This window comes from Eumetopias jubatus, unplaced genomic scaffold (genome assembly GCF_037043125.1).
Source record: "Eumetopias jubatus isolate StellerSeaLion01/CBP00866 unplaced genomic scaffold, mEumJub1_p1.0 scaffold_7, whole genome shotgun sequence".
In the NCBI taxonomy this organism is placed as follows: Eukaryota; Metazoa; Chordata; class Mammalia; order Carnivora; family Otariidae; genus Eumetopias; species Eumetopias jubatus.
The window spans coordinates 128,934,216-128,958,185 of record NW_028274813.1 but is presented as its reverse complement, the minus strand read 5'-3'; the positions used below and the strand labels follow the sequence as shown (position 1 = coordinate 128,958,185).

Genomic DNA, 23,970 nt, shown 5'->3' with positions numbered 1-23,970 from the left:
CTAGCCAGATGTAGGCCAGCAAAGGACAGGCCTGCCCCAGGAGGAGAAGTCCTGCACACACTCGTGTCCAACCCTGGGCAAGTTAGAGGGCCTTGCTAGGCCTCCGTTCTCCAGTCTTTTTTTTTTTTTTTTTTTAAAGATTTTATTTATTTAATTGACAGAGAGAGAGAGACAGTGAGAGAGGGAACACAAGCAGGGGGAGTGGGAAAGGGAGAAGCAGGCTTCCCGCCGAGCAGGGAGCCCGATGTGGGGCTCGATCCCAGGACCCTGGGACCATGACCTGAGCCGAAGGCAGTCGCTTAACCAACTGAGCCACCCAGGCGCCCCCATTCTCCAGTCTTTGAAATGGAGCAACCCTTGGGAGCCCCACTTACCTTCCGGTGTTGTGAGAATGAGTGTTTACAGAACTTTGCAAAATTTTGAGTTCTTTTTTTTTTTTCAAGATTTTATTTATCTGAGAGAGAGAGATAGAGACAGTTAGTGAAAAGGAGCACGAGTCGGGAGGAGAGGGAGAGGCAGGCTCCCCGCTGGGCAGGGAGCCCGATGCGGGGCTCGATCTCAGGATCCCAGGATCATGACCTGAGCTGAAGGTAGATGCTTAACTGAGCCATCCAGGTGCCCGGAAATTTTGAGTTCTTAAGGTGAATAATAGTAAAGTCCTTTGGAGTATATATTTTAGGAACTGATGAAATCATAAACAAAGCAGAACTTAAATGTAATGATGTTCATTTTGCCTCGGTGTCATACACTCTCGTTTGCCACTCTTGGAGATCTACTCATTTAAGTAAACAGCCCTCTCACCTGATATTAATAGAACATTTTTTTTAAATGCTATTAAAACATTTTTTTAAAAAGATTTTTATTTATTTGACAGAGAGAGGCACAGCGAGAGCAGGAACACAAGCAGGGGGAGTGGGAGAGGGAGAAGCAGGCTTCCCGCTGAGCAGGGAGCCCGATGCGGGGCTCGATCCCAGGACCCTGGGATCATGACCTGAGCCGAAGGCAGACGCCTAACGAGTGAGCCACATAGGTGCCCCTAAAACATTTTTTATCACATGTCATGATAGTGCAGACTGCTGTGTGGGAAAATTGGATATGAAATAACCATTGGTTCATTCATTTATTTCCATAGTATTTAATAGATCCAGGCCCTGTACTGTTTTCTTAACGAAAATGGGGTCAAAACCTACATATTTTGTAATCTGCTTTTAACATTCTATTATTTAATGTATCATTTAATATATCAGGGACATATTTCAGGACAAAAGATTCTTCTTTAGCATCACTTCAGGTGCCTGGCTAGCTCAGTCAGTGGAGCATGCAACTCTTGATCTTGGGGTTGTGAGTTCGAGCCCCACATTGGGGGTAGAGATTACTGAAAATATAAAAATCTTTAAAAAAATCTTTAAAATTGTTCCATATTAGGGGTGCCTGGGTGGCTCATTCAGTTAAGTGCCAGACTCTTGATTTCAGCTCAGGTCATGATCTCAGGGCTGTGAGATCGAGCCCCACGTTGGGCTCTGCACTGGGCGTGGAGCCTGCTTGAGATTCTCTCTCTCCCTCTCGTTTTCCCCGCCCTGGCCCCACTCATGCACCTAAAGGTACCCCTAGGCCCTCTTTAAAAAAAAAAATAGTTACATATTATTCTACTGTCTGGTATTCTATTATTTATTTTAGCAATCTGCTGCTATTAGACATTTATGTTGTTTTTTTCTACAATCACAAACAACACCACAGATGTTTCGGTTGCTCAGTGTCTGCACTCATTCTTATTTCCTTATCACAAATTCCAAGAGGTGCTATGATGTAACATGTCAGTGTTTCACTGGGGGGTCAGTTTTAGAGACGATGGCTTCAGTAGGTGTCTCCCAGCTCAGTTGCTTTTCGTGGTATTAGGTTTTAGTCCTACCTAGTTGTGTAGATTAAACTTGATCAAAGGGGCACGTACCATGGTCTGGAGTTCAGTGGTTTCCACTCCTGTGGCAGAGTGGAGGGTATCACCTTGACCTTGGTGTAGAACACAGCATGGTGATTAGTTCTCGACAGAACATTTTTAACTTACTTTTTTTTGAACGGGTAAGAAACTCACATGGGTCAATATTCCAAACACGTGAAAGGGTGTAGTCACCGTGTTCTCCCCTGCTCTGTCCCAGCAGTCCAGAGTCCCTCAGCATAGGTGTGGTGACCCACTGGTCCTGCTTTGCCTGGGACTTTCTGGTTTAAGACTGAGAGTCCCTAGCAAACTGGTTGGTCATCCTATGTCACAGGCAACCAACATTATGAATCTTTGTGTGTTCTTCTGGAGTTAATATGGCAAGAGCGATCTTAGTATTTTTTTTTTAAAGATTTTGTTTATTCATTATAACCTGGAGGCCCAAATCTTAGCGGTTAGCAGTCGTTTCTAAGCATTTCCAGCTCTGGAATTGCTGTGCTGCAAGGACATCTCCCTGTTAGCCTTGGGAAAAAGACTCACGTAAACATTCACAATCTGTGGCCTCATTTTCCATAGCTGTGGTTGACCCTAGACTCCATTATCCTTTTATTTATAATTTTTTTTTTTTTTGTGGAGTTAAAAAAAGTGTGTGTGTACTAGGGGCTTGGATTTTATAAATATGCTATTTGCCAAGTTATCGTTTAGATTTCCCTCTGTGGATGTAACTGATTTGGGAAAGCCCACATTCAGAGAAAGCATAACACCGCCCTTATCAAGCATGAACTGAGAAAGACATCGGAGGGCCTTTTCCAGGCTAAATATAGACCCAGAACTCGGTGTATTTTAGCTTCGGGACTTTCACAAACTGTCTGGCAAACCAGCACATGATTCTTTTATGAATAAGGCACCAACGTTCCTTTTAAATGTTCTAGCTTCAGGCCGTTTTACTTTCGTGCAGAAAAAAAAAGATGAATTATTTATAAAATCAGGCATGAATATCATATGATAATACTCTCATTTCTAGCGGGGAGTAAGATGAGCTGCAGCTGGTGCTGGGTCAGCCCCCCAGGAGAGCAGAGTGGGGAGCAAGTGGAGGATGGGGCTGCATCCTTTGGAAGGGATTGCCAGATGGAGCGTGTTCTGTGGGAGGATGGTCAAGTCTCCCCCGTCACGCGTGCTCTCTGTCTCTCACCCTCCTTCCCTCTCTCCCTCTCTCTTCCGTCCCCTCTCCCCGCTTTCCTCCCTCTCTTCTTCCTTCCCTTCCTTCTGCCCTAACGTCCTTCCTTCCTCTTTGACTCCCCCCGCCCCGCCCCTTCACTCGGGCAAACTTCAGAGAGCAGAGTGCGGAGCCCCTTTCTGAACCTGATCGTGGGCAGCAGCTGCTTTACGGAACTATCTGTATGCACCTCATCTACCTGACTCAGCCTCAGTTTCCCCACCGGTGACAGGAGGCGATCATTGTAGTTCCTCCCTAGACCTGTGCCGGGGATGAAATGAGACAACTGGTAAGTGCCTGACACCGAGGAGGCAATAACGGCGGTGTTAGCTGGTACCAGAGCCTGCCCACTGGGGACCACGCGGGGTGGCGCGTGCGCATGGCTGGGGAGACAAGAGCAGCACATTAGCTGTGCTTGGAGAGGTTGGGTCCGGTGACCCACTCCTCCTGGTTTGTCCGGGGACTAGCTGGACTTTATTTTTTTTCATTTTTTTCACTTTCATTTTCATTTTTTTTTTGAGAGAGAGAGAGAAGTGGGGAAGGGCAGAGGGCAAGGGAGAGAGAGAATCTTAAGCAGGCTCCATGCCCAGCACGGAGCTCGATTCGGGGCTCGATCTCACAACCCTGAGATCATGACCTGAGCCGAAATCAAGAGTCAGACGCCCAACTGACTGAGCCACCCAGGTGCCCCTAGCTTGACGTTAAACTGCAAAGTCCTGCATGCTGGGAGCCCTCTCAGAGGCAGGTGCACGGGAGAGCTGCTCATTGGGTGCCAACTTTAGTCTCTCTGTCTTCTCACCTGGGGACTGTGACCATGCAGAGATGTGGCACGCATGCGTTATCTGTTCTCCTGGTAACCTGCCAGTCATCGGACTCCTCGGGGCTTCGCGCCCCAGGGAGACCACAAGCCGCAGAGGTGGAGGACTGAAAGACACTGTGTGTGAGGCGAGTCTGGCACACAGTGGGCGCTCAATAATTATTAGTTTCCTGTCCAAACTTCTCTAGCCACGGCTGTCTAGTACGCTCGAAGCCTATTATCCTCTCTCCCTGACCCCTTTCTCTTAGTGATTCACTAGTGATTAGATTAGTGGCCAATAGGTCTCGTCTGCAAATCAGAATGGCTTTCATTGAGGCCAAAGGCCACGTGTCACATGCTTCCTCACTCCCTGCAGTGCCCCGCTCCTTACAGGAACACGCACAAAAAATCCATTGCTGTGGAAAGAAGCCTTCCAGATGACATGAGCTCTGCTGACAGAATAAGGAGAAATGAAAGACTGGCCGAGACGGCGTGGGTGGCTCCCCTGGGTTGCTGGTGGAGTTGCGCGGGGCCTCCTCCCGTCCTTTGCTGGAGGTGTTTCGGGAAGATGGCTGGTCGGCTGCTTCTCCAAACGGGAGTAGAAATCTCTCCCCAAGGCCTGGACGGGACCCCCTCCCCAGGCCGGATCTTTCTCCCACTGCCCAGGCACACGGGCGCCTCTCAAGTCCCTAAACTGAGAAACTGGGCTGAGCCCCTGTTTCATCATCTGTAAAATAGGACAACTGATGCTTATTTTTCCTGGGGTTGGAAAGTGAGGTGTGGTTATGCGTGCAAAGCTCAATGAACGGTGGCCATCATCTCGAACTTCTTTACCCTTGTTATATGTCTTTCCTTAAAAATGATTTTCACTGAAGAGCGTTGGGGGTGTGAGGTGGAGCCCGAAGGGACAGAGTGTCAGCCCTGAGGTTCCAGAGCCTGCTTTTCACATTTTCCTTACACACTCTCTGAGGTTCGATCTCTGGTCCTCTGTGTAAACAGTTTTCCCAAAGTTACATGAAGAAGAAGGATTGTCCTTACCAGTTTAGGCAACAAATGAGTTAAAATATATACTGTATATTTTATATGTAATAAATAATCTACGAAATACGTAATGGTGTATCATTACGTGTAAAAAGGCAAAATTCATACATATTTATTTTAGAGATCAGAAAATTCTGGAAAGGAGAAGAAGAAAATACAAATGCCCCACGAGCGCACACGGAGGGATAGTTACTGTTAGTATGTTGCGATGTTTTCCTTCCAGTCCTTTTCCTCTGCTGCTTTTCCACGTGAAGTTAGCTGTTCTCAGCCAGAGAATGGACACTGTCTGTCTTCCAAGGGGTTAGCTTACTTGCCTGAGACCCATTTCCTCTGGGCTGACGGGTAAATGGGTGAGATGTATCCAAAGGTTGTTTCTGCTCTGAATTCAAAGGTGGTATACATGCTTATTAACTAAGGTAACTAGTTTTGCTTCTCAGCTGTTGCCCCTGGAGGTGTCCCCAGCAGGAAATCAGAAACTCCCCCGCTTTGGCTATTGGTGTGCCTTGAAAGTTGGGAAAACAATTTACAGTTAAATATTTTCTACCACGTCAATATTCCTTCTTCACTGCTGTGATATTAATAATTAACATTTCTTAGATATTTTGCTAAGCACGTTACAAATACTTTAGTCCTTGCAATACTCTCATGAAGTAGGTTTTCTTATTATCCCTCTAGTACAGATAGCAAACGGAGGCTTGGCAAAGGTCACACAGCTAATAAACAGTGTACTGGAATTAAATGACTTCTCTTGTGTTTGCTAGGGACATAAATAAATAAATAAGCATAGATATGCCTGTATATATAAAGTATGTGTATGTAATAATCTCTTTCATCTATCTACCTATCCTTGTTTGATCTGAGTTTTTTTTTTTTAAGATTTTATTTATTTGAGAGAGCGAGAGAGAGCGTGCACATGAGCAGGGGGAGGGGCAGAGGGAGAGGGAGAAGCAGACTTCTCACTGAGCAGGGAGCCCCATGCGGGGCTTGATCCCAGGACCCCGGGATCATGACATGAGCTGAAGGCAGATGCTTAATCGACTGAGCCACCCAGGCGCCCCTGATCTGAGTTATTTCTGAAGAATTTTCATCTGTCCATAGGAAGCATTTGTCATTTTTGGCTACCCTGCATCCAGATGTCCTTATTTTGGTGGGCTCCCCCAGCGTTCTGAGTCTTGGTGGGAGAGGACCCCACCTCTCACATGGAAGCTGAAGGGGTGGGCTGTGCCCTCTCCAGCTCCGGGAGCAGCTAGGACAATGACGTGTGGCTTAGGGAAATCAATCAGATGCTCCAGCCCAGTACTTGGGATGTTCAAGCAAATGATACAGTTCAAGGGCAGTGTAGAAGTCACTTTTCCAGCAGTGGTAATGGCAGTGGCATCTATGGTCCAGTGACAAAGGACACAGTAGTTGTAGTGGAACCTGCAGAACATCTGCTGGGCAAAGCCACTGCTGAGTAGCTTGCTACCTGCATCCTTCCTGGGGTCTGATCGGGACTCACTTCTGTTTCCTGCCCATTGGAATGAGAGTTGCAGCCTATGCAGCATCCACTTCTTCCCTTGCTCCTCTCCTAAGAACCTCCCCTCTCCTTTAATTTTTCTCGGGGGGCTGCCCCAACCTCAGCTCCAAGGCAGCTCTAGTCCAGTCGGTGCACGGCATTCCCCTGGTGGGCGCTAACTCACGATGGACCAGTCAGACCGAGAGGAGGGTGTATATGGCATGGGGGGGGGAGAAGGTTTTCTCTTTCTTCTTTCTTCTCTGCTGTATGTGAACAAGAGGACATGCCACCCTGATTACCACTGTGGGGATCATGTGACCAGGAGACCCGCTTCTTAGGGTTGAAGCCAGAGCTGTGGGCAGCAGAGCAGGTGGAATGGAAAGGTCCAGGGTCCTTGACATTGTGTAGCTGCTGAATCAGAGAACCCTGGAGCACCCCCTTCTGGGACTTCCTTTATATGAGAGAAGAGGATTTCCTGTTCTTTTAAATCAGTTCAAACTGAGTTTTCTCTTTCCCATTGGAGAAAGTATCCTAACTGATTTGCTGCTGCTTTTTTTTTTTTCCCCAGACGTGATTCTCAAACAACTTTTTAGTGTCAGAATGTTTTGGTTTCTTCGTCTTGATTTCCAATCTTAATAAAATTGAAGGACCTCAAAGAGCTTTTGTTATGTAGGTTATACTTACTGATATTTACTGTGTTAGAAATAAAAAAAACATTGTTTTAAATTTATTTTATGTTAAGTAATCTCTACCCCACAATGTGGGGCTCGAACTCATGGCCCTGAGATCAAGAGTCATCTGCTCTACCGACTGAGCCAGGCAGGTGCTGCATTAGAACTTTAAAATGGAGAAAACTGCGGCGTCTGGGTGGCTTAGTCTGTTAAGCGTCTGACTCTTGGTTTTGGCTCAGGTCACGATCTCAGGGTCATGAGATTGAGCCCTGCACCGAGCTATGGGCTCATCAGGGAGTCAGCTTGAGATTTTCTCCCTCTCCCTCTGCCCCTCCCCCCTTAAAATAAATAAATAAGTCTTTAAAAAAATTAAATGGAGAAAACTTAAAAATACTTATTAATTCGTTTAAAAACAAAATTACAAATACATTAACATGTTAACATCAGTAATATTGTTATGAAAAATAACTATGTTTTCTCAAAAAAAATAGAAGAGTGGCATTGTTTAACTTTTTATTTGCAAATCTCTTTAATGTCTGGCTTAATAGAAGATAGCTGGATTTTCATATTTGCTTTTGCTTTCAGTCTGTTGCAATTTGTTGTTTTGGTTGAAGAATATGAAGAAAATCCAACCTCACCCAGATATGTGGACAGAAAAGGGAGGAGAATTTTAATAGCCATTTCAGACAGTATGGACATTGTTTGATACTACACCAGAACTTACAACTAGTAGTTTCTTTTTTTGGGAGACAGAGAGAAAGAGAGACAGACAGAAAGAGAGCAAGCAAGCAGGAGCAGGGGGAAGGGGGAGAGGGAGAGGGACAGAGAGAATCTTAAGCAGGCTCCATGCTGAGTGTGGAGACCAAGGTGGGGCTGATCTCATGACCCTGAGATCAGAACCTGAGCCAAAATCGAGTCAGATGTTTAACTGACTGAGTCACCCAGGCGCCCCACAACTAGTTGCTTCTTAAAGATCAGTTGCAATGTGAAATCTAAAACCATGACTATGTTTCATCCAAATCCATTTGTTTACCTTGCACTTTGAATGGATCTGTTACTGCCACACGATTTTATAACATTGCACATTGGCCATTTAGAAAAATTGGTGTGTTGATTTATGCAGATCTTTTAAAGTCTGACATATTTCATTATATAATATCTAAATCAGAAACCTAATCAGAAAAGTCTTAAAGGATTGAGAAGCAGTCTAGCTCACTGCAGAAAGCATCCTAATTGACAAGTTTTCTCGAAATTCAAATTTTCACGGGAAGGTTTGAATTTTATCATTGGCTACAATACTGTCGTTTGTTATCCTTGAAGTGACAGGTTCATCTTGTTCCTTTTTGAGAAAATGCCTGCCCAAGACCAGGCCTGAAGTTTGTCAAGCCCTCTTTTGAGAGCAAATGGTATTCTGTGAAAAAAAGTGGCTTCTTCAGTTTGCAACTCTCAGAATTGCACCTGCACTTTTTCTTAAGACAATCATCATGCTTCAGTGTGCAGCAGAAGTGATTTGTTCATACTTCCCATTTCACCACATGTAATATTAAAATGTTCTGTCCTCAAGGGTCAAGATTTAATAATTTCATGGCTGTATCAAGGATATTCTAAAGTGAAACTGACTTTATTTTTTAGCTTTTGTGCAGGTTGTGAAGAATACATTACTATGAATATAGTTTGTCATGATACATGATAAGACACCATCAGTTTTCTTTTTAAGTTTTTATTTTGATTTTAGTTAGATGACACACAGTATTATAGGAGTTTCAGGTGTACAATGTAGAGATTCAACATTTCCCTACATCACCTGGTGCTCATCACAAGTGCCCTCCTTTATCTCTGTCATCTGTCCACCCCCCCCACCCCTGGTCACCATCAGTTTGTTTTTTACAGTTAAGAGTCTGTTTCTTGAATTGTTTCTCTCTCTTTTTCTTGTTTCTTAATTTCCACATATGAGTGAAATCATATGGTATTTGTCTTTCTTGCCTGACTTATTTTGCTTAGTATAATACACCCTAGCTCCATCCATGTCCTTGAAAATGGCAAGATTTCATTCTTTTTTATGGCTGAATAATATTCCGTGGTGTATTATATACCACATCTTCTTTATCCATTCATCAGTCGATGGACACTTGGGTGGCTTCCATATCTTGGCTGTTGTAGATAACACTGCTATAAACATCGGGGTGCATGTATCCCTTTGAATGAGTATTTCTGTATTCTTTGGGTAAATAACCAATAGTGCTACTGCTGGATTGTAAGGCAGTTCTATTTTTAACTTTTTGAGGGACTTCCACACTGTTTTCCACAGTGGCTGTACCAGTTTGCATTCCCACCAACAGTGCCTGAGGGTTCCTTTTTCTCCACATCCTCACTGACACCTGTCATTTCTTGTGTTGTTGATTTTAGCCATTCTCACAGGTGTGAGGTGATCTCTCATTGTAGTTTTGATTTGCATTTCCCTGAAAAGTGATGATGAGCATCTTTTCATGTGTCTGTTGGCCATCTGGATGTCCTCTTTGGAGAAATAAGACACCATCAGTTTTCATCATCATTGCTTTTGCACCATTAGTGCAAATGTTCACTCAGTGAAAAAGTCAAATAACGTTTTAGTATTATAACAGCATTAGTTTTCACTTTGAAAATTCCTTGGAAGGGTCTCAGAGACCCCAGGAGTCCACAGACCATACTTTTAGAACTTCTGCTGTAGCTTACAGTTGATTCTAGAAGCAACCCAACATGCTTCCAGTAAACTCCCTTTTTCTGAAATCAGCCAGAGCTGGTTTCTGTTGATGTTACCAGTGTTCCATGTTAAAAATGTCACTGTTTATGGATGGTTGAATCTAAGTGTGTTAAAGAACTCTAGGGCAATTTATAAATAAGCCCTTTGTTATGATGATTTGCACAGCAAATAATCAGGAAGAATGAAAGATTCTAAAGTTTCACTTTACTAAAAAAACCCCTAACATTTGTGCTTTTTACATTCTTGGTGTTAAGTCAACATTAAATAATCAAATAAGTCTACATAGGTCCAGAATTGTGGCAAAAGAAAGATAAGGGTATTAATATTTTCTCTTCTGAGTGCTTCAAATGACCTAAATTGAGCTAAGTATTATTCTTATTTTAGGCATTAAAAAGAACTGGGATTTGATGGTTAAGGACCTTGGTCAAGGCCACTCAGTGGTCAGACCTCATCATCCCAGCTGAGAGACTCCAAAGCCCAGGACCTCTTTGCTCTACTACACAGGAATTTCTGATAAGGACACAAATATGAGCCTGTGACGTCTGAGGCTTATGCCTTTGAAGGCAGTGTTGCAAAGTCATGGGCATTAGAGATTGTTCTTTAAGGAACTTCTTTTATAAGTTCTATTGTGGTGATATGATAATGCTGACTTTCTACCAAAGCAACATTTCTGACATACCATAAAGTGGCATTTTAGAGTCGGAAGAGACTCTGTCCAAATTCATCACCACTGGGGCATGCCAGAATACTCAACACGCATTTCAAATAGCATTCCTTGGGTGATAACTTGATTATTATTCATCCCACTAAATCAAAATGAATCACATACAGTGGCAGGCATCTTCCTGGATGGCCGGAATCATCTCTGCTACCTGATATTCACACGCTTGTGTAATCCCTCACCCTGCCCCCCCGAGTGTGGACAAGAGCTGTAACTTGCCTCTAACCAAGAGAATATAGCAAGGGTGTTGGGATGTCACTTCTATGATAAGTTTCATAAGATAGCGACTTCTGCCCTGCTAGCAGACTCTCTATTGGCTTCCACACTTGTACATTTTAATGAAGCAAGCTGCCATATTGGAAGGGCCCATGTGGTGGGGAACTGAGGGCATCCTCTGGCCATCAGTCAGTGGGGAACTGAGGCTGTCAGTCCAATAGCCTGTGAAGAGTTGAATCTGGCCAACAACCACTGATTGAACTTGGAAGCAGGTCCTTCCCCAGTTGAACCTTCAGATAAGACCCCAGCACCTGCTAACAACTGAGTATAACCCTGTGAGAGATCCTAAAACAGCAGACTCAGCTAAGCTATGCCTGGATTCCTGACTCACACAAACTGTGAGATAATATAGGTGTGCTGTTTTAAACCTCAAAGTTTTGAGGTAATTTGTTAGGCAGCAACAGCTAACTGATAGATGGTAGTATCTTTATTTATCTGTCTCTTTCTCTAGCAGGATCAGGAGGGAGCTGTTTAAGGTCAGTGAGTTCTTGTCATGTGTCTTTACCTGTTCAGCCACCACTGGAGAGTTTCCTGCCAGGATCCATCCTCAAGGTGAAAGGTGGAAGGTCCTCAGTGTAGTTTCTAAAGCTCCAGGAAAGCCCTCTGTGCTCTTCATCAGTTCCCACCTTTGGGCCTCTCACTGGAACCCTCCACAATTGTGTTTCTCCACTTAAGCATCATTTAGTTTACAAACCAGAGGCAGCAAGCCAATTACTTCTGGAGTCTAATACTTTAGCCTGGGAGGGAGATTATTTTATTTATTTATTTATTTATTTATTATTATGTTATGTTAATCACCACACATTACATCATTAGTTTTTGATGTAGTGTTCCATGATTCATTGTTTGCGTATAACACCCAGTGCTCCACGCAGTACCTGCCCTCTTTAATACCCATCAGGAGGCTAACCCATCCTCCCAAGCCCCTCCCCTCTAGAACCCTCAGTTTGTTTCTGAGTCCATAGTCTCTCATGGTTCATCTCCCCCTCCAATTCCCCCCCTTCATTTTTCCCTTCCTACTATCTTCTTTTTTTAAAACATATAATGTATTATTTGTTTCAGAGGTACAGGTCTGTGATTCAACAGTCTTACACAGTTCACAGCACTCACCATAGCACATACCCTCCCCAGTGTCTATCTGGAAATTGATGTCATGAGATAAACTCTTTTGAGAGAAAGAGGGAAATTGGGGAGATGCTAAAATATAATGCAATGCCTAGGCACCCTGGAGGCTTGTTTCCTCATCTGTAAAATGGGGGTTTACCTCCAGGTCCCATAGACTTTGGTTACATCTGGGCTGCTGTGAGCTGGCTCTCTGGGTCCTAAGTCAACGATTTAATAAGAATGAAGAAATACCTGTCTCCTAAGGGTTTTAGGATTAAATGAACTAAATAAAACGTCCACTCGGAAGCACAGAGCTTGCACAATAGTGAGCCTGACCATGACTGCCTTCCGTGCAGGGGTTCCAGGCCCCGGTGGGGGGCGGGGGGTTGGGGCAGCCGGGGAGCGGGTCACAGCCTGCACCCGGGCCCGGTGGCCTGCTCCGCCCACGTGGGGCCGCGGCGCCGTCGAATGACTCGGTGCAACGTGTTGGTGGCAGCGGCGGCGGCGGCGGCGGCGGCGGCGGTTCGCGCTCTTCCGGGCTCCGCAGCTTCCTGCCGAGCACCGCGCAGCCGCCTCCGCCGCGGAAGCCCCGGGTGCAGCCTCGGCTGCGCCGGTGCGGGCCCCGGGCTCAGCCGCGCGCTCCCGCGGGGCCCCGGCTGTCCGACCGCACGATGCGCGCCGCGCGGCCGCTCGCGCCGCTCCTGCCGCTGCTGCTGCTGCTCGCGCTCCTGGCCGCGCCTGCCGCCCGCGCCCGCAGAGCTGAGTCCGCCCCGGCGCGGCAGCCCGAGCCCGAGCGCCGACCGCGGCCGTTGCCCGGCCCGGGGCCCGGGAACGCCACCCGGACGGGGTCTGCGGCGCCGGTGGGCGGCGGCGGCAGCTCCAACAGCAGCGGCGACGCCCTGGTGACCCGTATCTCCAGCCTGCTCCGCGACCTGCCCACCCTGAAGGCGGCCGTGATAGTGGCGTGCGCCTTCACCGCGCTGCTAATCGCCTGCTTGCTGCTGCGCGTCTTCAGGTGGGTCCCGCCGCCCCCTGTCCTTCCCCCGCGGGCCGCCCTGCCCCGCAGCCTGCTGTCACCGCGCGCCCGCCACACCTGCGCGCACAGACGCTCGGGGCGCGCGGCTCCGCTGTGGGCGGGGTGGGGGGGCCGGCGGCGCTGGTGGGGGGCTCGGTGCGCGGCAGCCGGCCGAGCGGCCCGGGCCCTGCCCCGCAGCAGTGCGCTCCCCGTACACGTTTTAGAAATGTTCGCCTCCTTTAACGACAGCGATCACGAATACTCGCTTCCTTTGAACTCTCTGCTAATGTTTAACGCTAACAGTAGCGCTACCGATTCTGATAGTTGCGTATTTATTTTTACACAGAATTTATTTTATACCCATTTCACAGATGGGGGAAAAAAAATCTCCGGAGAGGCAGGGCAGTTTATCCAAGTAGACCCAGTGGTGGCGGTAGAGTTTGAAACCAGGGCCTTCTGCCTTTAACCTTACCCACCTTGCTGTCCTTCCCTCCCTTGCCTCCGAGGCGCCTTTTTCTTTTTAATATTTTATTTATTTATTTGAGAACGAGAGAGCACAAGCGGGGGCGGGAGGAGCGGCAGAGGTAGAGGGAGAAGCAGACTTCCCGCTGAGCAGGGAGCCCGACGTTGGGCTCCATCCGAGGACCCTGAGATCATAACCTGAGCCGAAGGCAGACGCTTAACCCACTGAGCCACCCAGGCGCCCACCTCCGAGGCTTCTTAATGCCCCACCTGCCTTTTTCCTTTTTCTTCATTGTGGTAACAAAAAAAAGCTGTGTCTAGAGCTTGGGGATGTGCCCAGGACATGTGTTGGAGGTGTGCTTTGCCCCGGGGATTGGAGCTGAACTCCAGGATGCTTGGCGACCCTTGGTGGTCTCAGGGCCTTTCTGTTGGGGGATGCAAATGGTTCTCCTGTTCCCCTGCCTGACAGAGCTTGTCCCAGTGAAGACTCCCAAGGGCATGAAGGGTCTTGGGGAGGCTTTTGTCAGTTGCTCAAATTCAGGGAGAAAGTGTCTGGGAAATGAGGAAGGAGGACCTGGGTCCCTGGAGTAGAGATGGGAAAAGCTACCTGGGATACAAGGAAGACATTTTCCCCAAATGCCTGGGAAATCCTGTTTTTGCAGAAAATGAACCAAATGTGTCCTGTTGCTCAGGCGGGCCGCTGGGAAATCTGGGTGTGTGTGTGTCCATTATTCACTGCCCACCACTGGCATTCCAAGTGTAGACAGTGTGCTTTGTTGTTTGATCAGCTGTTGGAGGTTTGGGGCCAGGGGCTGGCTCTCCACCCTGGGGAGCATTTTCAGCACAGGAGCGGAAACCAGACCTGGAAAGGCAGTGTGGAGAGTTATCTGTTGAGGTTTGTTGTTGTTGTTGTGTGACTGTGAGTCAAGGTGTTTCATTGTGAGTCTGTACGATTAAATGCCAGAGGTCCTGAGAAAATGGAGCGGGCTGGGGCCGGGGGGGGGGGGCGTGTGTTTCCACATCCATCTCCCCCATCCCGTGTCCTGGCACAGCCCGTGTTGTTCCTCACTGCGCTGGCACCCTTGATGTGCTTTGGGCATTGAATCTCCCCCCACCCCAATCCTTTCCCCTGCCCTCCCTCCTCTGCTTACAGACTTCAGTGGCTCCCTGTGTAGCTATTACCTGCGTGTGGCATTCAAGGCTCTTACAGACTGGCCCCAGCCCTTCTGGTGGCCATTAGCCAGCCCTTCTGAGACTCCTCTCTGTCACTTGCTTATTTCCTTATGCTCCATGGTGTTGGCCTGTGCCTTCCTACCCCGGGGCCAGTTTCTGCTGCACACCTGCCATGACTGCCCCAAGACCTAGCTCCCAGGGTCCTTCCTCTGTGTGGTTTTCTGGACATCTGAGTGAGACCCTCACTTCCTTTTCTGGCCTGCCCCAGCCCTAGCCTTGTGCATCTTCTGTACAGCCCTTCTCACGCCATGCTTGGGTGGCTGGGTTTAGTGCCAAGCTCCCATACTCAGCAGACTGCCCTGGGCTGCAGGGATGTCCAGTCCCTCCCAGTGTCTAGGTGTCCCATGCCGGCCTGGCATTTAGTGGAGGCACCATGGTCCTTTACTGACTTCCTGATTGTTCTGCTGGAGTGAGCTTTGATGCCTAGAGCAGTTCTGAGCATGGAGGTTTGAAACATTTTGCTCAAAATAGGCCTCCGAGCCTACAAGGCAGTGTACTTTTTAGGAAGGCATTTGAACTATTTTGCCAGTCTGCTCCTTATTACCCAGGGGTGGGGGAGAAAAGCAAGCAGCATGTGGCCGGATGTGAGCTGCGTGTTTGGGTGGGGGGTGGGCAGAGCCGACACTCAGGCCTCATTGGAGGGTTTGCACAGTTTGGGAGGGAGGTTCTGATTTCATAGAAGCTGGTTAGGTGTATGATCTGCCTCCTCTTCCGGGCACGTGTTCTTGCGGGGGTGAGTTTGCAGGTGCCCCACTGCCACCCTGGTTTCCGAGGCGGACAGGAGCTTAGAGCATTTTACAGCTGGGAAGGGCCTTCATGGCACACAGTCCCCATGCGCTCCTTTGCCGAGGAGAAAGTTACATTCCAGGGAGCAGACTGAGTTACCCAGCAGATTCTCGAACATGAGGCGGGGCCGGTGGCCCATCTTGCTGGTGGTCTGTACTGTGGCCTTTCCCCCCTCCGCAGTCCTCAGCAGGCTCAGCTCATCGGGCCTCCCGACCACCTGCTGCTGTGGGTGGGTGTCCCGCTTCCGTGTCGTCACTGGGTCCTGGCCATTCCACCCTTCGAGTGACCCGGAGGCTGGCTGTCCTGCCTGTGCCCGCATCCTTCCCCCATGGGAGCTCCCGCACCTGCCAGAGCTTCTGCCCGGCGTGGCTCCCTACCTTGTGTCCGAATCTTAGCAATAGCCTTCATGTCCACTGCTGTTCCTGCTTCCAGTCTCGTCCCTGCCCCTGTCCATCCTCCCTCTCTGGTCTCGTCCTTCCTCTGCCCACCAAAGCCCCCATGCACAAGCTCCTTAGTGTACAGACGATGCTGGCCCTTCATACACAGGGCCCCGCCTCCCTCTTGAGCCCCTGTGTCGGCTCTGCCTACTGTTCCAGCCCCGCTGGGCTTCCAGAGCTTCTCCAGAGGGGTCGCGTGGCCTGGGACCAGCATTCTTTGCCCCACTCTGACCCTCGGCCTGGAGTCCCCTCTGCCATCATGGAGTCCCCTCTGCCATCATGACTACATGGCCAGGTCCTTGCTCTTTGCCCTCCTCTGTTCCCTCTGAGAAGCCTCTTCAGCCAGGGCCCTCCAGAGCTCCCAGAGCACGCTGGGGTTTTGAAAGTCCCGCGTGGAGTCGAGACAGGAGACAGTCACTGAACGTGTCCCTTTGCTTTCCAGCCTGGGGGGCTCCCAAGAGCAGAGCTGGACCTTGATCCTTTGTGTCTCTCTGACCCCAGGTAGCCTCCAAGCACACACTGGCATCTAATGAAGATATTTTTAGCAAATGAGTGTGGAACGCCTAAGTATTTTATGTTACTGATGCTCCTTAGAAAGTCCTCTGTGACTAGATGCATGGCTGATGCCGGAAGCCTTTGAGGTAGGAATTCGTTTAGATGGTGACCCTCCATTTCCTTAACAACGCAGACCAGGGAGGAAGAGGGTAGTCAGGTTACTGCTTATAAAGCAGCAGCCCTAGCCCATTTGTCTATTTTCCCTGAAGGAGCCACCCTGCCAGACAACAGAAAAAATGTGGATCCAAGGAAACCATTAAAACTGAAAGCACAGAATGTATATAGTAATGAAAAATACGTATACCTTTAACGAAGCAATTCCATCCCCAAGGTCCACACATTTTTCACTGTGATACATCTTCTTTCTTCCAATTCTGTTAATTGGGAGAGGAAGCAAAGATGCGTGGGCAGTGAAGTTCAGAGCAGTTCTGTTTGGTAGTGAAAATATTTAAATAACCTAAGTATCTAACAATGGATCTTCGTTAAATAATTTAGGGAAAGTATGGAATACACTTAAGCTGTTAAAAATGATGATGCTGGGGGTCCTGGGTGGCTCAGTGGGTTGAGCGTCTGACTCTTGATCTCAGCTCAGGTCTTGATCTCAGGGTTGTGGGTTCAAGCCCCGTGTTGGACTCTGCATTGGGCGTGGAGCCTACTTTAAAAAAAAATGATGATGTTGATCTAATACTGTATATCACTGAGTGGAATGGTTTATAAAATAGCACGTATAGTATGCTTTTATTTAAATAATAAATTATACATATAGCAAACATGCAAAGAAATCTACGTGTATGTGCACATTTGTGGAGGTGGGTGATAATTATTTTCAGGTTATGTTTTTACATGATCTGAACTTCCTGACAGTGGACATACGTTCACTGCTGTTCTCCCTGTCTGTACGGTCAGCTCCTTGCTCTGTCGTTGGGTGTATCTGAGGCCTGAAGACCTGTATGAGAGGGTCTAGGATGTAATTGACAAGTGGGATTTTTGGGTCCCAGAGCTACTCATACTTGATTTTCCTGAGTCTGTACCAGTTCACCCTCCCGCCTGCAGTGCCTGAGGGTTCTCGCATCATAGATGGGAGGTACTTAGTACCATCTGACTTTCTCATTGTTCCAGGTAGATGGGTGTAATTTGGTCTCTCATTGGTTTGTTTGGCATTTTCCCAGTTTCTACTGAGATTGAGCGGCAGCCCCCCCTTCCCATACTTATTAATCAAGCAGATCTCTCCATCTGCAGAATCACTGACACCTTTTTCATGTATTTGGATCATTAAGGAACGCTGTTTTAAGACTGGAGACAACATTGGAAGGAGGGAAAGGCAGTTTGCATGCCCAGCACCCTGTGTGTGTGCGCGTGTGCATGTGTGTGTGTGCGCTGCCCAGCTTCCCCCCCAGGTCTGTTACCTGATATGTTTCTGAGAGGTGGCAGGGAATCAACAGGGAGGCTGTGTCTAGGAAGTAGAAAACTGCAATTCCTCTAATTTTTTGATGTTTAGAAATATCTGGTGGGTTGCGTGGCGTCAGCAATAACACGACATAAGCCAGTGTTATGCCCCATGTGCTCTCTGAGCTCTCACTCGAGATCTGGGAGGAGTCTGACTTCACTCTCCAGGGTCCTGTGAACAGGGTGGAGACAAGGCAGGGAACCCACCACCTCCACCACGACTCTCCTTTCCCCGTGGGGATCCCTTCCCCATCTTGGCGATCTCTGAGCTCCGCTGCTCAGGGCACATTTCTCCCAGATCTCTGCTGGCTGCTTTCCCAGCCACTTCTTATTTCAAAAGCTTTGTAAAATCCTCTTCTGTGGAAGGAGGGTTTTGGTGCTTCCTGGGGGATGGGGAGGAAGATGAATTCCAGGTGGGCTGAAACTGCCCGCCTATCACCTTTGTATGAATGGCAGAGGTGCGTGCCGCCGTGTCCTGAGGATGTTGGGACCCCAGAAGCTCAGTTACTTTCCTAAGCCAGCTCTTTGAAAAGGAACGAAGACTTTCCTGCCTATCCCGGATTCCCCAAATTTCCCATCGTCTGTGTATTTACATTTATAATAAGAACAGTGTTATTTAAGAGAAAGCATAACAGCTTCCTACTTTTGGGATTTGGGGAAACTTACCGTTCTGACATGGTTTTAGTTTTTGCTCGTTAGTAGAAGAATATTATTTTAATGAACCGAAGCCTTAGGCAGAGCATGGTTGGCAAGTTAAGTCTCTTTATATGAGTTTGAGAGAGACTGGGGAGCTTGTGTAGGGTTAGGTCATTTCTGATGGTTTGACCAAGGTTTTGAATTGGGGGAAAAGCTATAGAAGTGAAACATGTTTACCCTAATTTTTAATTTTTTAGTGCATTTTCTGTTTTCTTTCTTTTTCAGTTTCATTGAGATAAAGTGGACATATAGCCCTGTGCACGTTGAGAGTGTACCGCCTAATGGTTTGACTTACATTTATTGTGAAATGTTTAGTGTAAGTTTAGTTAACATCTGTCACCTCATAGAGATACCCACCAAAAAAAGGGAAAACAATTTTTTTTTCTGGATGATGAGAACTTTTGGGGTCTACTGGTTTAAGCAGCTCCCAGGTACACCATCTGGCAGTGTTTACGATACACCCCCCATATGTATTTGTCTCATAACTGGAAGTTTGTACCCTTTGGCCACTTTTATCCAATCCCGCCCCTTCATTTAATTTATATATGACAGTGAAGAAAGAATGTTAAATAAATCTAAGGCAGAAAAATTCAGATTTTTTATTTTTTTAAAAGAGGGTAGAGTGTACCTTTGATTCCTTTTTCTGTGAAGTTAAAAAAACAAAGTCAAAGGACATGGGAAACATAAGTTCCCTCAAGTCGTTCTCATCCAGGGAGGATTTTTGCCCCCTTGGGGTCATTTGGCAAGTGTCTGGATGGATTAGAGAGAGAGGGAGAGACTGCATGCAAAGTGGGGGTGGGGAGGGACAGAGGCAGAGGGAGAAGCAGACTCCCCACTGGGCAGGGAGCCCGACATGGGGCTCGATCCCAGGACCCCAGGATCATGATCTGAGCCGATGGCAGATGTTCAACTAACTGAGCCACCCAGGCGCCCCTGGAGATATTTTTGGTTGTCGTGATTTGCGGAGAGGGATGCTGTGGGCATCTAGTATTGAGAGCCCAGGGATGCTGCAGAACATCCTACAGTGCACAGGATAGCCCCTTAACAAAGAACAGTTGAGCCCGAGATGTCAGAAGTGCCGGCACTCCCTGAGAGTCTCAGCTGCGAGGCTGTTAGTCGTCTGAAGTGAGCAGTGTACTGAGCCTTTCTGGGCATTCAGTGCCCAGCGCTAATTGCCATATACACCTCCAAGGCCTACGGGGATATTTAGAATGACATGGAGTCAACCGAGTCCCTGGCTCCCCTTTAAACAGCTAAGTCTTACTGTATTTTAAAATATGGTTCTGAAAACAGATGTAATTTATACCCAACGTTTTGGTCTTGCTTCTGCCTGTAGCTGAGGATGCAGCCATTTGGCCAAAATAATCAGGCATGTGCATCTGCCTCTGGGCCTCTTTCTTTCTTTCTTTTTTTTTTTAAAATATTTTATTTATTTATTCATGAGAGACAGAGAGAGAGATAGAGAAGCAGGCCCCCAAGGAGCAGGGAGCCTGATGCAGGACTTGATGCAGGACTCGATCCCAGGTCCCTGGGATCGTGACCTGAGCCGAAGGCAGACGCTTAACCATCTGAGCCACCCAGGCACCCTGCCTCTGGGCCTCTTTCAAATGTAATCGGTGACTTTTTAAACTGCGTGAGCCTCCCTAGACACATAGCACCCTGAGTGGAGGAGGTACCTCATGGCTGCTCTTATTAATGTGCCTGTGAGGACTCGGCACCTGCCACTGATTTCTTCTGTCAAATTGGGAAGGGAGAAAAATCCCTCTTTAATTTAACGCTGAGCCCTCTGCCTTACGTGGCTTTACCCGTAAACTCTCATGCCCACGATCACCTTAGTTTCAAGGGCTTTGCAAACTCAGATCCTTCTTGGCACATGAGGCGCATCTAGGGGTGGGGGTCCCCAGTGTTAGTGTCTACATAGCACGCTTCCGGATTTAAGCAGAGAAGGCTTCAGGGGCTGTGCTGGTATTTTAGTCTTATGGCTGATGCTTTGGTTCTAACTCTTTGCAGAGGGAATTTCTGGGACCATTAATTTAGAAGCATGTTGTCATGGTTTCACTTAAAAAAATCTGTGCTTAATCTAAGGGTGATCTGCCAGGAACCCGGACTTGGTATTTATTTTCTCGGGGGTGCAGGGGGGCGGGGAGGAAATCCACGCTCACTGGCAAGTGTGGAGCAGAGGAGAGGCCGTGGCATAGAGAGCTCCCCTGACCTCCTCCCTCCATCCCATTGTACAGATGAAGAAACTGAGGCCCATTGGGGGAAGGGTTTATTGAGGTCATCCAGTGAGTTTGTAGGAAAAGCAGGACTTAAGCACAGGTGTTTTGATGCTCAGCTTGGTCCTTTCTGGGCCCCCAAGCCGTGGTGGGCTGGGTTTTGGTCTGTTCCAGTTGGGTCTCCGCAGCAATCAGCCAAGGACCCAGGAGAAAACATGGTTGAAAGGATCGAGCTTTTTTCCCAGTGTGTTTCCTGAGACCCACTGTGAGCATAGGGGGCACTGTGCTGTGGGGAACACACCAGAAGCCACGGAGCTCCGCGTTCAATCTGGGAGACGGGATGGTGCCCTTGGATGGCAACTACTGGGCAGAGAAGAAAGATTCCAGTTCAACCGGGGAACTGATGTATCAAAAGTAACACTTGTAAACAAAAGTATAAATTGCAAAAGGCCGGCCGACCCCGGGGGCTTTGGCTGGGGATAGAACAGTCTGGGAAGGAAAATGGGGGAGAAGGATTAGGGCTTGGTGCAGGGTAGGATGAAGAGATTCTTCCAGGACCAGATGGTGGAGCAGGATTTGCTGTGGTGGGGGTGGAAGTGATCATTTGGAAATTGTGATGATGATAATAATAGTTGCCACTGATATTTATTAAGCCCTGACTGTGTACCAGGCTCCGTACTAAACGTTTTCTATGTGTTTTGTCATTCCTGTGACAAGTCCCCATTTTACAGATGAGTAAATCAAGGCACAGAGTTGATGAAGTGTTGCTCAAGGCCAGGCAGCTGGGCAATGGCCGGAGTCTGACTTCGGAGCCAGCATTCCCCGCCCTTGCCTTGTCGCGGCCGGATTTTGGAAGACACGGGTTCTAGCTGGAGGGTACAGGGAATTGTGGTGGGTCAGAGGGATGGTTGGAGTAATCACAGTGCTGTTTAGTACCGCCGACCGAAGCCAGGGGCTTGATAAGTATTTGCTGGGTGAGTGGGTGAATCGTGATGTGGCCATCGCGGGGACTCAGGATGGCTGTGGAGACCTGTAGAAGGTGCTGGAAGGACAGGTAGGGAGGCCTGGAGGCCTGAGTGGATGAAGAGGAAGAGGGAGAGGAGAGTGTCAGGGGCCCCCTCAAAGGGCCTGGAGAAGGGGGGCAGGGTGAAGGGAGTGGCCGGGCAGGGGAGAAGGGGAGGAAGAAGATGATGTCCAGTGAAACTCGCTCACAGAAATGCCAGCCACACATCTGGACTTCTGGGCTTGGGTGGAGAGGTTGGGAGCTTCTGTGAGAAGTGACTCCTCCCTGGCAGTGAGGAGTGACATGCCCAGGCCTCCCCTACCATGTGGCAGGGACAGGTGGATGCTGAAAGGGCTATTCATGACATGTGTCCCAAAGCATGGTGACCTCAGAGTTTCTACGCTGCAGTTGGGTCCGCTGGGTCCACCAGAAGTGTCCCTGTTGGTCATCTTGCCACTGCCCTTGAACCAAGGGAGCTGCCCCTGAGGCTGCCTTCCTTGCTTTATGCTTCGCTTGCCTCACCTGGCACCTCATATAAAAACAAGGAGGACCCAGCCCTTTGCAAACATACCTGGGGCTGGAGGAACAGGTCTTGGTGTATTTGCCTTTGCCATTTCGCATGTGACTCCTCGAACAGGTTAAAGCTGGGGTGTGCTTATTTTGTCTTGGAAGAATGAAAGTTGGATCTGTTCCTCAGGGATTGACAGAGGGAAGGAGAAACAAGTGTGGAGAGCAGATGGAGGCCAGAAGCTGTAGCGTTCTGAAGAAGAGCCCTAAGGCTTGTAATTGAGCTTTTTGGGGTTGTGTGGTCTGTGTTGTATGATCCATGTTTAGATGAACTGTAAGCACCCCCAGGGCACAATGTGCGTTGTGCGCTGGATGCAGGCTTTGGGCTGGGTCAGAAATGACATCATTCTGTTAACCCCAAAGCGGATGGTGCTCAAAGCGGGGGGATGCAGCTAGGTTGTATAAGTAATGGCTGGTACCCTTTAATCAAATGAGCTGCTGGTGAGCAGGTACGAGGAAGCGTATCGGTTGAACACGCATATCATTCCTTCTTTCTGGGCTCCTGATTTTTAGTTGAGTCGTTTGGTGTCACTCATGCTTGGCATTGCATCCATGACCACGGCCAGGAAACAGTTAGGGGTTGCAAACTGATCATCCCCAGATCTGTGTTTTGTTTTGTTCTGTTGTACACAGTGTTTTTAACAACCGAGAGGGGTTGAGAACACCTAAAAATTGGAAGTCTTTGCATAAAAAATCTAGGGCTGCTTTTCTGGGCGGATGGAAATACTTGGAAACACAGGGCCTGTGTTCCATGTGACAGTAAGGGGCGGGCATCCGCCTCGGCTGGGGTGGTGAGCACCACTCCTTGTGTCTCTGGCTTGAAGACAGAGCATTGGTCACCGTTTGCCATGCTGTTTGTTCTAATGTTTATGACACCCCAGACCTGCTTCACTGGTTTCCTCTGCCTGGGGGGGGCTCGGGGGCATTGGAGTTTTTGACCTGGTGCTTTGAGTCCTGGTGCTTGACCCGGAGCTGGGTCCTGGACCCGGAGGAGCCCTGGCATGGTGGGGAGGGTGCGGCATGAGGACAGGGCAGAGGTGTGGAGGGGCTTCCAGGTGCCTCTGGAAGGCTCTCGCTGTGTTCAGGAGGGCTGGACTGGAGCCGTGTTAGAGCGGGGCCCCTGGAGACCTTGAAGCTCGTGCTGCACGGGAGGAAAAGCTGTGTCTCCTGTCACCGTCGGTGTCCTGGAGCCCCTCTGGAGCGGCGTGGGATGAGGTTCATATCGCAGTGCTGTTTACCTCTTTCAGTGCCTTGTTTAAACTGCTCTAAAAGGAAGGTGTTGGGTGGAGCGCAGGTGGCCGGGCCCAAGGCAGGGCAGGAAGGAAGGTTGTCCTTGGGAATTGTATCCTGGGTGCCTGCCTTGGTGGGGGGCAGTGGTGGCCTCGCCGTCCAAGCTCAGGGCTAAGCCCGAGTCGTTGCCCATTCTCCAGGGACCGCACTGCTGTCCCGGCCTCTCCGGCCCCTGCTTCCCTACAGGGGTGCTGGGGGGTGAGTTTTGGAATTGGCTTCTTTCTGTCTTCAAGTGTACTTATTTTTCTAGGGAAGGCTCAGTTATGTCTTA

At 48.5% G+C, this 23,970-nt stretch overlaps 1 protein-coding gene across 1 annotated transcript in view; it reads left to right on the top strand.

Moving 5' to 3' along the window:
• Positions 1–12,664: 12,664 nt before the first annotated feature.
• Positions 12,665–23,970, top strand: part of FAM174B (family with sequence similarity 174 member B) — a 29,252-nt gene continuing 17,946 nt past the window's right edge. The window contains exon 1 of the mRNA XM_028122214.2: positions 12,665–13,008. Within this exon, the coding sequence (XP_027978015.1) occupies positions 12,665–13,008 (344 nt within the window). The remainder of the gene's footprint in view (positions 13,009–23,970) is intronic.